The sequence below is a fragment of the Enhydra lutris genome, unplaced genomic scaffold (genome assembly GCF_002288905.1).
Source record: "Enhydra lutris kenyoni isolate GAN:26980312 unplaced genomic scaffold, ASM228890v2 scaffoldscaffold22, whole genome shotgun sequence".
Lineage (NCBI taxonomy): Eukaryota > Metazoa > Chordata > Mammalia > Carnivora > Mustelidae > Enhydra > Enhydra lutris.
Genome location: NW_019154106.1, coordinates 3,226,822 through 3,239,757, shown reverse-complemented (window position 1 = coordinate 3,239,757; position 12,936 = coordinate 3,226,822). Strand labels below are relative to the sequence as shown.

The following is a 12,936-nucleotide window of genomic DNA, read 5'->3' as shown; positions in this document are numbered from 1 at the left end:
CTCTTTTCATCTGGTTTGGAAAAAGTCTGAGCCTGGGCTCTTACTGTCATCATGGAAATACTCGAGCTGTAACTGGAGTGCAGGCGCGTCCTGGAACCTATGTCAGAGAAGCTCCGGTGGGGACACTTGGATTCCGGCTTGATAAAACCTATTCTGGCTACAGCCGCCTCCCTCAGGTTGGGCCCAGAATCTTTCCTAAGGTCGGCACTTGGAGTCACGCTCATCTCGGAGACAGCCGTGGTCGCGACTGACGACGTGACTCATTTGTTTTACGTAGAACCCGTAATGAAACTCACTGTTACTGCGTAGGGCGGTTGCCGCACCTACGGCCAGCCCTCGTGTAGGAGTATCTTTATCTGAGACTTGAATTCTGCGTTTGACGTCTACGTCAGGATTCCCCAGTGACTGCTGAATTGCAAGGCCTAAGAGCTAGTACAAACCACTTTAACTGACCAAAGTAAGCTTACTCCACGAACTCGTCATACTCACGTTTAGAGAACCGATCGGTGTAGAGATTTTCCGCGAACATGTTATATTGGTACGTGCTGACGCGTGATGTCACTGCCCGCATTCGCTCTGTGGCACGTGGCCTGCGGTTGGCGTGCTCCTGTGGTCCGTTCCTTTTCTGTGGTACCGTATTATTTTTCACAAAAGCGTGGCCATACTGTATCGCATGGGACATTTTCAAGAACCAACACCAAAGCTCCGTCTGCATCTTTTTCAGAATTCTCTGTTGCGAGAAGTTGAAACTGCGAAGAAGCAGTTAGAAGAGGCACAACACGATAAGGTACTTTCCTCTCTGACTTCTTCGGTGGGGGGTCTGCCGAGCCAGGAGCGGAGCCGATCTGGGGGCTGCTCCTGGGGCCGCTGCCCTGAGCTTTACAGTGGCCCTCCACAGGCGTGGTTCAGGCCCTCCGCAGTCCTTTCTGGTTCATTCAAAAGTGTAAATGTTCCCGTAAACCTCTCATGTGGTGCAGTGCTGGCCAGCAGGAGATCATTGTGAGGCACCGGGGTCACCTAACGTGTGCTTGCAGCCACGTTTACAGCCGTAAGGAGAAGCGGTGAAGTTCAGTTCACCCAACCTGACACACGGGCGGTGCGGCCGCTGCGGGGGACAGCGTGGCTAGTGAGCTGTTGGGTGCCCTAAGACTTCTGTCGGCTTCCCACGCTGTTCTGCGTGGACAGAGGCGAGGCTGGGCTCCAGATGCCCCGAGCAAGACGAGAACAGGAGACTCTGCGCAGTAGAGCGCGGGCCCGGCTCTCCGCACCACCCAGAAAGTTCCGCTTCTTGCTACAAAGTTAGTCATTGCTCACGGTCTGGTGTTTCTCCTCTAAAGGCTGGCTGTGACTGAGAGCTCACAGCTCTGTCTGCCGGGGTTGATGAAGGTAATTTGGTGACCCGAGTGTTCATGTTTGCCGTAGGACTCTTGGAGAACACTTGCTTGAAATTAAACGTTGGGCGATCGTGACCGCTACAGACACCCTGCTGTGGTCGCGAGCCCGTGTGACCACGCGTGACGCAAGTCACTTTTCCGTACTTTTAATTGGTGCATCATTAATCTGCGGGGTTCGGACAGTTGCGGGTATACAGCACACGGACTCTCGAGTCTGTATGTCACTCGGTGCTCACCACCGCTGCAGTCACATCCCATCCCCATGAGTGTCTGTGGGATCACTGGCTGTGTGTCCTGGGCCACACTTTCCACCACCGTGAATTATGGATCGTGAACCAGAAGCTCCTACGTGTTCATCTCCTCACCCCGTTCTTCGGTGCCACACCTGCCCGGCTGCCTCCCCTCTGGCGACCAGCAGCGTGGGCTTTGGGTTAAGAGTCTGTTGTCACAGAGTCTGTTGTCTTTTGAGTCCTGCAAGAGGTGGCCGCAGTTGATATCCTCTACTCTCTTGTAGGACCAGCTTGTCCTAAACGTGGAGGCGCTGAGAGCGGAGTTAGACCAGACACGGCTGAGAGGCGCGTCCCTTCATCACGGGTACGACACGGACCAGTTCACGGGGATGTTCCGGGTGAGGCGAGGGTCGCTTCTCCTCGCCTCATGTCCGACCCAAACCAGCCCGCAAATACGGGCTGGAGGAGCCACGGGCCTCGTGTGAACCGGTTCACACATCCCTGTTTTAGCACCCGATGTGCGTCCACAAGAGTGTTCCTAGGGTCATGCAGAGCTGGAAGCTCGCTTAGTGGCAGACGGGAGCGAAGGGTTGGGTTTAGGCACCTGAGGGACTGGGAGTCCTGTCCTTGGCCAAGCTCCCAGCTGTGGGAGGGGGTGCGGAAGGTAGGGAATGATCAGTCTGTGTGTGGGTGGGTGAATTTGCGGGCCCCCAGAGTGTAGCACTGACGGTGTGGGTCCCGGAGGACAGAGCCTAGTGTGTCAGAGGAGGGCCCTGTGCCGCTGGGAGCAGTGGGCCCCCCGCAAGGCCAGTGGGGTTGCTGGGGAGCGGCCGCACGACCAGAATTGTGAGGGGCGCCTTGAGTTCATGGGCTTGGCTTAGTGCTTGTAGCTTTTTACGTTCTTTAAGGGATGGAAGGAGAATGATGTGTGGTCGCCTTAAGTCTCCTGGGACAGCTTGGAGTCAGCGGCTGTGGGAGGGGGTCAGCTGGCCCGGGAGCCTAGCAGGTCACCCCGTGTCCCGCAGGCTGTCAGTCCCACAAAGGTGTTGGGGGTTTGTTTGCCCCATTGTGGCAAAGAGTCATCACGTGAAAGTCGCACTTGACCGAGAGCTGCCGGGTAGCTGAGTGAGCCTCCTCAGTCTGCAGGAAGCGGGCACACGCAGGCCGCGCCAGTGTTTCTTCAGTCACAGGCGTGGGCTCTCGGGAAGGCCGGGGGTATCTTGTGACTGTCCCTTGGGGGCCTGCGTGTAGGAAGGAGGGGGACGCTTCGGGGAAGGCGGAGTCACAGAGAGGCAGAGCCGGAAGCTGTCCCTGTGTGGGGAACCCCCAGAGGGAGAGCTTCAAGAAGGAGCGGGATAGTGTGCAGATGGGGCAGAGCGTGGGAGGATCGGGGCGCAGAGCAGGCTCTTGGTTTGCTGACTGAGAGCCTCGCCGATGGGAGGCCAGGGTCACGAGTGGCGCTGCTTCCGGCTTGAAGGCGTGTGTGTGAGGCGGACACGGCGCCCGCCGCACTGGCAGAAGCTGGAGTATGAAGGGAAGGGGCCGTGTGGAAACCTGAGGGGTGGCACTGTGGGACAGTGTGATGACAGAAGTCCGTGTGTGTCTGCCTATTCTGGGTGTGCTAGCAAATGTGAAGGATGGAGAGGGGCGGAAGGAGTGGCCAGGGTCACAGGAGGCTGTGTGGTCCGAAGATGGGTGCAGAGGAGGGGTGTGTTTCAAGCAGTCTCGTGTAGAGCCCCACCCCGCCCCCCCGGTGGCCGACGAGAGGCTGGTAGGAGCTGTGGGACAGACGTGTTGCGATAAGCACAGGCGGGCCATGGAGGGTGGGATTGGAAAGATGGCTGGTGGCCAGCAGGTGCAGCCCCTCCAGTCTTGTCCACGTGACCTTTTCCAGCAGAAGGAGACGGTCTAGGTTGCAGAGCAGGAGAGAGGTGACAGGCTCCCACACGTGGGACCAATGGGACACAGTTTAGGGATGCACCCTGATGTAGGTGGCGGGCTCAGGAGGAAGTGAGCCCCAGAAGGGGATCAGAATTAGGGGACACTCATGACCCCTGGAGGGTCTGTGTACCACCCCACATCACACGCAGGGTTTCGTGCGTGTGGCTCTCACCAATCTCGTGACGCGCCGTGGCCCAGAGCAGCCGTCCTCCAACTGCCGAGTGTGAGCAGGCGGCTTCGGGACGCGGGGACTAGGGGACCTCTAGTCCTCCGGCGGCCCTGAAGGAAGGCGTTCCTTTAAAAACCAGAGGGAGGTGCGTGGAGCGCAAGTGGAGGGGGCAGCCCGTCCGAGTGGCCCCGTCTGCAGATGGTGGGGAGGTGCCAGCGGCGCCCTCCTGAGGTGACCCTAATCACATGAGTGGGTTCCGTCTCCCAGGATCTTAAGGATTTCTGAAAACACAGGCAGCCACTCCTCTCCCAGAGGACAAGGAGCCACTGGACTCCGTGCCAGAATCGGGGCACAGGGGTGAACCCGTGGCTGAGGCCAGGCGTGTGGGCTCTCGGCCGCCGCACTCCTTCATCTCTGCTCGCCAGTTTCTCTCCGGAGCCTTTGCTGAGGGGAGCCGCTGACGGCCCACTGCAGCTCTGCTCTCTGGTGCCCCGGGCTCCATCTGCCTCTCCTCGGGACTGCTCATCCCCGGGCGCTGGCTGTCTGTCGGCCTGACCGCACACACGCCCGTGCTTCTGACCGGAAACACCGGGTGTGCCGCCAGACCCCGTGCACATAAGCCGCGAGTGGGGGCTCGGAAGGCTTCTGCCACCGGTGCCCTAAGACGGCTGCTGGTAGCAGCTGGGGGAGTCCCTGTGGTCGCTAGGCCTCACACCGTGGGCCTTGGCACAAGTGGGACGGTGGCAGTTGAAGGCCAGCGTGGTGGGTCGGTGCGCTTCCTGATCATTCGGGGGGACGGGGCCGCGGAAATGCAGGACGGCGGGCCTGGGGGCGGGCTCCGAGCTGGAGAGCACACCCGTCCGCCGGCTCTCAGACCGCCGGGCCGTGGCGCGCTCACCTGCCCGTGCTTTCCTGGGCGTGCAGTGCTGAGCCTGCTGGGGCGCCCTCTGCGGGCGTGGGCAGCGGGCTGTTAGGGGAGACGGGGCAAGACGGGGCCCTTGGAGAGGCCTTTTTTGGTGAAATCATTTTCCGACTGACCGGTTCTGGCTTGGCTGGCAGAGCTCACAGTTTACTTTTCTTCCAGTGACGACCTTTTCTTTTTTCCCCATGTTTCAGCCGACCGCACTTGGGCAGTGTCCCTGATTTCCGGTTCCCTGTGGCAGACGGCCCCACGGACTCCTACAGCAGCGGCGCCGTGTTGCGGCGCCCCCAGAAGGGCCGTCTGGCTGCTCTGCGAGATGAGCCTTCCAAGGCAAGGACCTCCGTCCCCAGTGGGCTCTCCGCACCCCCGCACTTCCCTGAGTGTCACCTGCCGTGGCCTCTGACTTACACGCCCTTCCAGAGTGACAGTGCTGATAGGTCACTGTCTGGCCCCCCACCCCCGGCCCCCGTTCTTCTTTTGCCGGCTCAGAGTCTACTCTTAGGGCTTCTTTTCTTTTTAAAGAGTGGGAATGCGGGTAAAGTGTGACTTACGGTTAAGCACAGCACAGCGCCCGTTAGTACGGGCCCGAACTGTTCAGAGTAAACACATGCGTTCATCCTTAAGCACAAAGAGTTCACGTTCGGAAGCTTACAGTGCTCGCGCCCGCGCTCGGGACTGTGTGCACTTGGTCCCGTGTGCAGCATGTGTCTTTGTAGACGGGTCTGTGTTCTGAGTCTGCGTCCTCCCTGAGCGGGTTTGCAGCCGGCGTCCCCGGAGCCCGGGGCTACAGCAGTGCGGAAGGACGGACGAGAGGCGGAATCCTCTGCACGCGCAGTGTGGCGAGGGGCGGCCAGCGGTGGTCAGATGCGGCACATGTGTCCGTCATCTGCCACTGTTGAACGCACTGCTGTGGTGCCTAGTGGCTTGGAATGAACATTCAGTAGTTCACAATGTCCTTGAAATTGGGGGAGTTGAGCGGGGTGCTTCTGGCTTCAGGTCTCTGGAGGTTGGGCCACTAGAACACCCACCCGGGGTTGGTGTCCTTGCCTGGCTCTGGTGGAGGCCTCAGTTCCTCGCCACGTGACCTCTCGACAGAAAGTCTGTCTCCTGAGGTGGGGAGGACCACAGGGTCGTGGAGGCTAGCGTGGGGCCTCAGCCTGGCTCATGGGTCGGCAGGCCCATGGACACCCAAGGGGACAGGTCTGCTGAGCAGTTGGATATGCCAGTCTGGGCCTGAGGAGGCCTTAACTGGAGAGAAGGATTGAGACCAGGACCCACTTGTGGCATCTAGAGGCACAGGCAAGGTAAAGTCACCAAGTGGGCACCTGTGGATAGACCCGAGGTCCAAGAGTAGAGCTCCAGGCGCTCCCAGTGCACAGGCTGGGGGGACAGAGACAGAACAGATGGCGACAGAGCAATGACATCGAGGCGGGAGAAACCCCCAAGTGCTCAGGGAGGGGACAGGTCAAAGGCAGCTGACGAGCTGAGACCAGTTCTGGGGGAGCCTGCTCGCGACAAGCTCCACTGGGAGGTGAGGATGTGTAGACGGAACAGGCCCACGTTCTGGAGAGCCTGTACTCTGGCTGGGAGCAAAGTCGCAGTGGCAGCTGGAAGGACCCTTGGGGTAGAAGTTCTGTGGTTTCTGTCCCGTTAGTTTGGAGGGAGAAGGGAGAACACATTTTTAGCCTGATGTGAATAAACCAGTAGAAAGTTGATTATCCAGAGAGAGGGCAGAATGATGTCCTTGAGTACGCTGAGGGCCAGGCCTTGTGCCTACAGGTGGGGCTATCCCCAGGGGTGGAGGGGCAGCACCCCCTGAGACTGAAGAGGGGGAACGGGTGTTGGTATGGAGGGAGGAGGGCAGGAAGAGCCTCTGCTCGCGCCCGCACTCGGGACTGTGTGCGGTTGGTCCCGTGTGCGGTGCCTGTAAGCGCCCACTCAAACAGGAGGGTGTGGGCCTCTGCTGCCTGGGGCAGGTGCCGTGTCCTCTCACCTCTCAGCCTCAGGAAGTGGGGCGGGAAACTCCAGCCATTCCTGGTCCCCTGCATGGGGACACAGGTGAGACGTCAGGGCCACTGAGGCGCACCCAGCCTCCGTGGATCTCATGGGTTTTTACTTCCTGTGAGGCTGGCTGACTGGCCACGAGATGCTGCTTTAATTTTCAGATTTTGTATCTGAGCCGGTCGTCCCACCACGTAAATGATACCACAGAAACGTGTCCACCTCGGGTGCGCCTGTGGGTCCTCCTGGCGGTAGGCTGCCACCTCGCCCGGTGCCTGAAATCCTGCTTCTTGCCCTGCAGATGTCAGCAGCTTGGAAGCACGGCCTGTTCCCTGATCCTTTGGGGCTCCTGTGTGGAAACGTGTAGTTTCTGATGAGTTCTCTGAAGTTCCTGTAACTGCTGCTGTTACATTCCGTCTTCGGTGAGATTCCGTTTTCCTCTTTGTAGGTACAGACTCTGAATGAGCAGGACTGGGAACGTGCCCAGCAAGCCAGCGTGCTAGCAAACGTGGCCCAGGCATTCGAGAGTGACGTTGATGTGTCTGATGGCGAAGACGACAGGGACACTCTCTTCAGTTCGGCCGCTCTGCTGTCGCCCAGTGGGCAGGCCGACGCCCAGACGTTGGCCATGATGCTTCAGGAGCAGCTGGACGCCATCAACAAAGAGATCAGGTACCCGGCCCCGGAGACGGGAGTGTCTCTCAGGAGTGCTGTCGCGCTCAGAAGGTCGGGGACACATCCCGTGAGGGCTTGCTACGTGTCCCACGATGATGAAACTACTCCAATTTACTCTAGGAATTGAGTTCTGAGACTGCCCTTGATTGTGACATCGGTTAGCCAGGGCGTTCTCTCCAGGGTCGCGGTCCTGGCGTGTCGGTGTGACATCTGGGGGAGGAGCAGAAGGTGTTCGGTCCCTTCCCCCAGAAGCCGACAGCACAGCCAGAGAGAACCGCAGGGGTGCCCGGTGTGTGCCCACGATGCTGCTCTGTGCCACACGGGGCCGCAGACTCGGCCAAGGTGCCCTCCCTGTCCCGCAACGCAGAGGGAAGATGTGTGCGGCGGGGCGCTGTCACGAGCGGGACGAGGGGGCCGGCCTGGTGCACTTGTGGAGAAGCAGCTGGGGTCCTTCACGGGGCAGGAGGCCGGGCTGCCTCGGAACGTCCTAGCCCAGTGCGCGGGCGAGGGGAGGGTGAGGCGCGCAGCCGCAGGTGAGGGGGGCTGCTTCTCTACCCGCTTCGAGCTGCAGGGTCCCCTAACTCTGCACCCTGTGTGGACGGGGTGCGGGGTGGTGTCCGCCCGCCACTCTCACATCCCCCGCCCGGAGATGGCCAGCTTGTGTCACTCAGCCCTGAACAGAGCAGAAAAGCCCAGGTTTGCAGGCCCGCGGGTTCCCATTCAAGCTTGCAGTTTGCTACGTTAAACGAACAGGACAGGTCAGAAGTGGTGCTTCGTAGAACGGTGAGAGGCCGGAGGATATAGGTCTTCCAGTCTCTTCGCTATTTCAAGGGTCTTTTCCTTAGAAATGCTCTTAGCAGTGATAGTAGTGACTTGACAGAGCACTGGGCCCCCGGGGAAGGGACCCAGAGACTGGCCCCCACGGTGATGGAGGCTGGGGCGTGGGGGGCTGCCACTGTGCCCAGGGGCCCCGATAGCTCCTGTGTCTGTGTGTCCTGCAGCAGCCCCGGGTCACGTTCCTGCCCGTGGAGAGCGGAGCTGGACAGAAACGTTAGTGGGAGAGACAGGGAAGAGCGGCCGGCTCCGAAGCGGGAAGGACGAGTGCCGGCTCCGTGCCGACTGGCTCAGCGCCAAAGCCTTTCCCCGTCCGCCTGGGAAGGGAGAAGTGGGGGTAGCCCGGGCCCAGGTGCAAGGGGTCTTCCACCGATGCCAGTGGTCAGGTCTGTCCACCGACTTGTTACCCATAATAAAACACGTTTTCAAGGTACATAAGTGGAGCTGTCATTGGAAAGGTTCCTGCGGGGACACTGCGTGTTAATGTTAGACTAGTAATTCACGCGGTCACGTACGGACACTGCTGTTCACCGACGAGTCGTACTTGAGGGGAGAGGAGTGCTCAGCCTGAGTTCCAAATCAGCAGAGCATGGTTGACGGGAATCCAGAAACTCAGGAGGCTGGTCCAAAACTCCATTAAATAAGACTTTTGTTTGAATTCAGCCTTAAAAAAAAAAACCAGCTCCACCTTTCCATCCAATCTAGACACCTGAGTGGGAACTCCCGATTGCCTCGTGAGTTGGTCCCTCAGGTACGTCAGTTCCCGATTTCCAGTTGAGGACTCTGAGCTGTAAATACACTAAGAATAAGGTTCACGTAGCCCTCGTGCGGGAGGAGAGCTGCCAGCGGGCCCCATCGGAGTGTCCGGGTGCGCGAGTAGAATGAGACACGCGTGGCGGGAAGCAGCCCTGTGGGACTCCGTGAAGGTTGACTTGGTCGTGCCCCGAAACAGCGTGTACTAAGACGTTACTGTTAGAGTAGCTGTTCCTGGAATCTTCTGATGGGCATACGCTCGACGCGGGCCTAGATCTGTGGGACCGACGCGCTCGCTGGCACGGGGGGCTGACCACGCGCTCTCGTTCCAGGCTGATCCAAGAAGAGAAGGAGAGTGCGGAGCAGCGCGCCGAGGAGATTGAGAGCCGCGTGGGCAGTGGCACTTTAGACAGCCCGGGCCGGTTCCGCTCTGGGGGCACCGCCCCCCCACACCCCACGTCCACGCTCACAGGCCCGTCCCCTCCGCACAGCGGGCGCTCCACTCCACGAAGGGGTCCACACAGCCCCGCCAGGGAGGTGGACAGACTGGGGGTCATGACACTGGTGAGTATTTGCTGGCCCTTCTGCCGGCGGCGCCCCCGCCCCAGCCCCCAAGTTCAGCCTCAGACTCGGCAGAGGTGCCTTGGTTTGGTTTCTTGTCCCAGAGGGAAACCAGGTTCACTTGTTGCGTTCAGAGGCTCGAGACATTTTAGACTGGCTAGTATGTAATCACTCAGCACAGGGACGTGTTAATTGTGGCGTTTGGATGACCGGCTTAGTCTGTCGTCGTGAGCCCATCAGAGCTTTTACTGGTGCACCTTTGGACAACGTGGGCCTGTGCCTGGCGCAGCAGCTCCAAGGGGAGTATTGTTATTTTCTAGGAATAGACAGTTTCACAGAAGTAATGAGGACGGTCTCCGCAGCATGTAACACACTTACAGAGAAGTCACTGCTGTCCTTTGCGTTAGAGGTGCCGAAGTGGAGAGTACAGGACATTCAGTCAAAAAAGAAAGCCTAAATTGGTTCTTTCAATGATGCACTGGACCGCGTGCTTGATGCCGGGTCTCCACGAGGCAGGGACGGCCGCACCACAAGCCACACACCGCGGCACCCTGGGGAGGTCCCGGGGCGTCTCTGCTCATCAGGGTCTGGAAACCCAGTGACCCTCCAGTTTTCGGTGACAAGTGTGCAGCTCCGAAGTACCTTTGATAACTTTCCTGTGTGGCTCAGGTTTCATGAGCTCGTGCCTCTTTCCCACATAAAATCACGTTCACAGCATTCTGCTTTTCGATCGCACTTCTGTCTGTCAGACGCGCTCCTGTCCGTTTCTATTTTTAGCTGCATCGTTAGCCAGCATGTAATTGAAGGAGCCGTGAATCCCTGTGGTGGCGTCTGCCGTGGTAACGAGTCCACTTCGTGGTGTCTGACCTACTGTCTTTATCATTCACATTGTTAGCTAATTAACTCATATTTTAAACTCTTTGAGGGTTTTAATTGTGGTTTCATGCTTCCTTCCTTCCAGGGGATTTGTAAGAGTGGTTATAGAAAATAGTTATGCTTCTTTTTTCTCCGTTTTTGTGCTTTTGTATGCTGGCTGACAGTCCGTGGCTGCTTTGATGTCCTGTCCCATCCTTTGGTTTGGTTTATCACTGTGAGTGCAGACCTCGGCCTCCCGCCTCAGCCGGTGTTCTGTCCACCCAGCCCTGTGCCGTAACGCCCTCCCCAGCATGCTCGGGTGGCAGTGACCCTGCGGTCCACAATTGTGTGTGTGTGTGTGGTCAGTCATGGCTCATGAGTGTGGTTTCTGCTTTGTCTTCATTTCTCATTAGATAGTGGGGTTTTTCTTTCCCCCGACAGGGATGCGTTTTCATTAGCATGTCACTGTATAGTAGATGTGGGAAAGGGCACGATGCAGGTGAATCTGGAGTGTTTTACTCAGAGCTGCCTCGTCAACGTGAACACTCGTAAACGAAGTGTTTCTTATATGAAGAACTAAGGCAGTAAGCAGGGGTGATGGGAAGCCTGACCCGAACGGCACGCGGTCCGGTTTCGGTGCCCACATGGGACTACAAGTCTCGTCAGCTTCCCGAGCGAGTGTACGTTCTGCCTTCGTAGGCTGTTTTCCACATGGGATGCGGAATCACAGAAGGCAGCGGGCCCTGCTGTTACGCCCGTGTTTATCCTCACACATAGCACAGGGTACCCTGCTTTAAACCACGCTCTTACTTTCCAGAAGCTTGAAATCAGTGCTGGTGAGGATTCTGCGTGAACGTCCGGCAGGAGCTTCCGGAGAGTGGGTTCGCCGGGCGCTGGGGGAGGTGGGCAGGAGCTGCGTCGTGGGGTTCACACTGTAAAAGTGCAGCGCGCTTTTCAGTAAGGAAAACAGACTCAAGACGAGTTTAGAACAGACGGCTGTGCGGTCCCTGTGCTACACAAGGTGCCACACTTTAATCAGGGGTGTGTGTTACGATGCAATTCTTCTCCCTGAGTAATAATTTATAGCGTTTCTCTAGTAAATCTTGAATAACCTATTATGTTTAAATTTATGGTGAAAAGAAGTTCAATTTCCAGTTGCGTTGTTTCTAAACAAGTCTCATCTCGCTTATATCTGATCTGTTATTTTTTTAATATGTTTGCCTGTTCTGGTCCTTGAATTTTTAGCTTCAGCGTGTGCAGTAAATCTGATTTCTCTTCATTTCTTTGCATGCCTCTGTCAGCCTAGTGATTTAAGGAAACATCGTAGAAAGGTAAAATTTTTAGTAGTTGAACGTTCCTCTGTTTGTCTGTGACCCGTGAAACAGCGACCCGCCCTGCCCAGGAGCGCGTCCCAGGGAGCGCGGGGCCCACGGTGCTCCAGCCTGCTGTGGGTGGCCCTCGGGGGCCCAGCTGGTTCTCACAGGGCACCGCCACAGACCGGGGTGCTCGCTGTGCTGCATGGGTGTCTCCTGCTCGCAGCGTACTTAGCTCCACCAGACATGATGGTTTGATTTGTGAAGATTTTACTTACTTATCCGTCAGAGAGAGAGTGAGCTCGCGCACAGGGGGAGCGGCAGGCTCCCCGCTGAGCAAGGAGCCCCATGTGGGACTCGATCCGGGACTCCGAGATTATGACCTGGGGCAGAGGCACACGCTTCACCGACGGAGCCCCCAGGCGCCCCGGACATGATAGTTTTCAGAAGGAAATTAGTGAAGCAGGGCCGTGGGCTTTAGACTGGGCGCCACTGGCGTCAACGACTGTGGCTGCAGCGCTCCGAGCCCCCGCCTTGTGCCAGGCTGCGCCGAGAGCTCCATGAGCCTGCTGCCGTCGCACAAAGCCCCGCGAGGCATAGGTTGTGTCATGACCCCACTTCCCGGGTGCGGAGCCCCGGGCTGGGGCCGCGGGGCCGTGCGGGTTGGCTGCCACCCAGCCCGCACGGGGCTTGGGGCTTCTATGTACTGGGGACCGCAGGTTGTGTCTTCCCAGTCTCAGAGAAAGAACAGCGCATCAGGGGACAGATCCCTTGACCAGAGTGGCTTCCTTGTAACTGTTGTGCTTTGCTCCCTGGACTGTGTGCGCCCCGACCCCAAACCCGCCGGGCCGTGCACTGCCAGGGCCACGCTTCTGCAGGGTTGGGGGCTCAGTGTTGGGAGCTGGGCGGCAGCCAGGGGAGCCTCTCTGCTGGGCGGACAGGTGTGGCCATTTAGTGACACTCCGACCGTGGCACGGCGTGGGCTTGCACTCGGAACTGTGTCTCCACTGACCACATTGTCAGCACAGCCCCGAATGTCTCTCTCCCGATCCTGTTCTTTTTTGTTGTTGTGGTTGTTTTGTTTTTTATTTTTGTTTTTTTACAAATCACTGCTTTAACCTGAATTTGAAATCCTTCCTTGTTATTGTAATCTGTCCCTGCTAAATTTTATGTTGTTAATATCTAACCAGTTAAGATAGCCTTTTGTTGTCTGAGGATTGTGATGGGGACTCAGGAGCGGGCGCAGGGCTTATCTAGTTGTTCATTATGGTTGTGTCTTACCTGAGCT

General features: G+C 58.0%; 1 protein-coding gene across 3 annotated transcripts in view; it reads left to right on the top strand.

Annotated features, from left to right (window-relative positions):
* The window catches only part of LOC111149476 (PTPRF interacting protein alpha 1), an 80,158-nt gene that overhangs the window by 42,752 nt on the left and 24,470 nt on the right, over nucleotides 1-12,936 (top strand). For all 3 annotated transcript variants that reach the window (XM_022506568.1, XM_022506569.1, XM_022506567.1), the window contains exons 12-16: nucleotides 725-787; nucleotides 1,909-1,988; nucleotides 4,851-4,986; nucleotides 7,106-7,329; nucleotides 9,252-9,483. In XM_022506568.1, coding sequence (XP_022362276.1) covers nucleotides 725-787; nucleotides 1,909-1,988; nucleotides 4,851-4,986; nucleotides 7,106-7,329; nucleotides 9,252-9,483 — 735 coding nt within the window. The remainder of the gene's footprint in view (nucleotides 1-724; nucleotides 788-1,908; nucleotides 1,989-4,850; nucleotides 4,987-7,105; nucleotides 7,330-9,251; nucleotides 9,484-12,936) is intronic.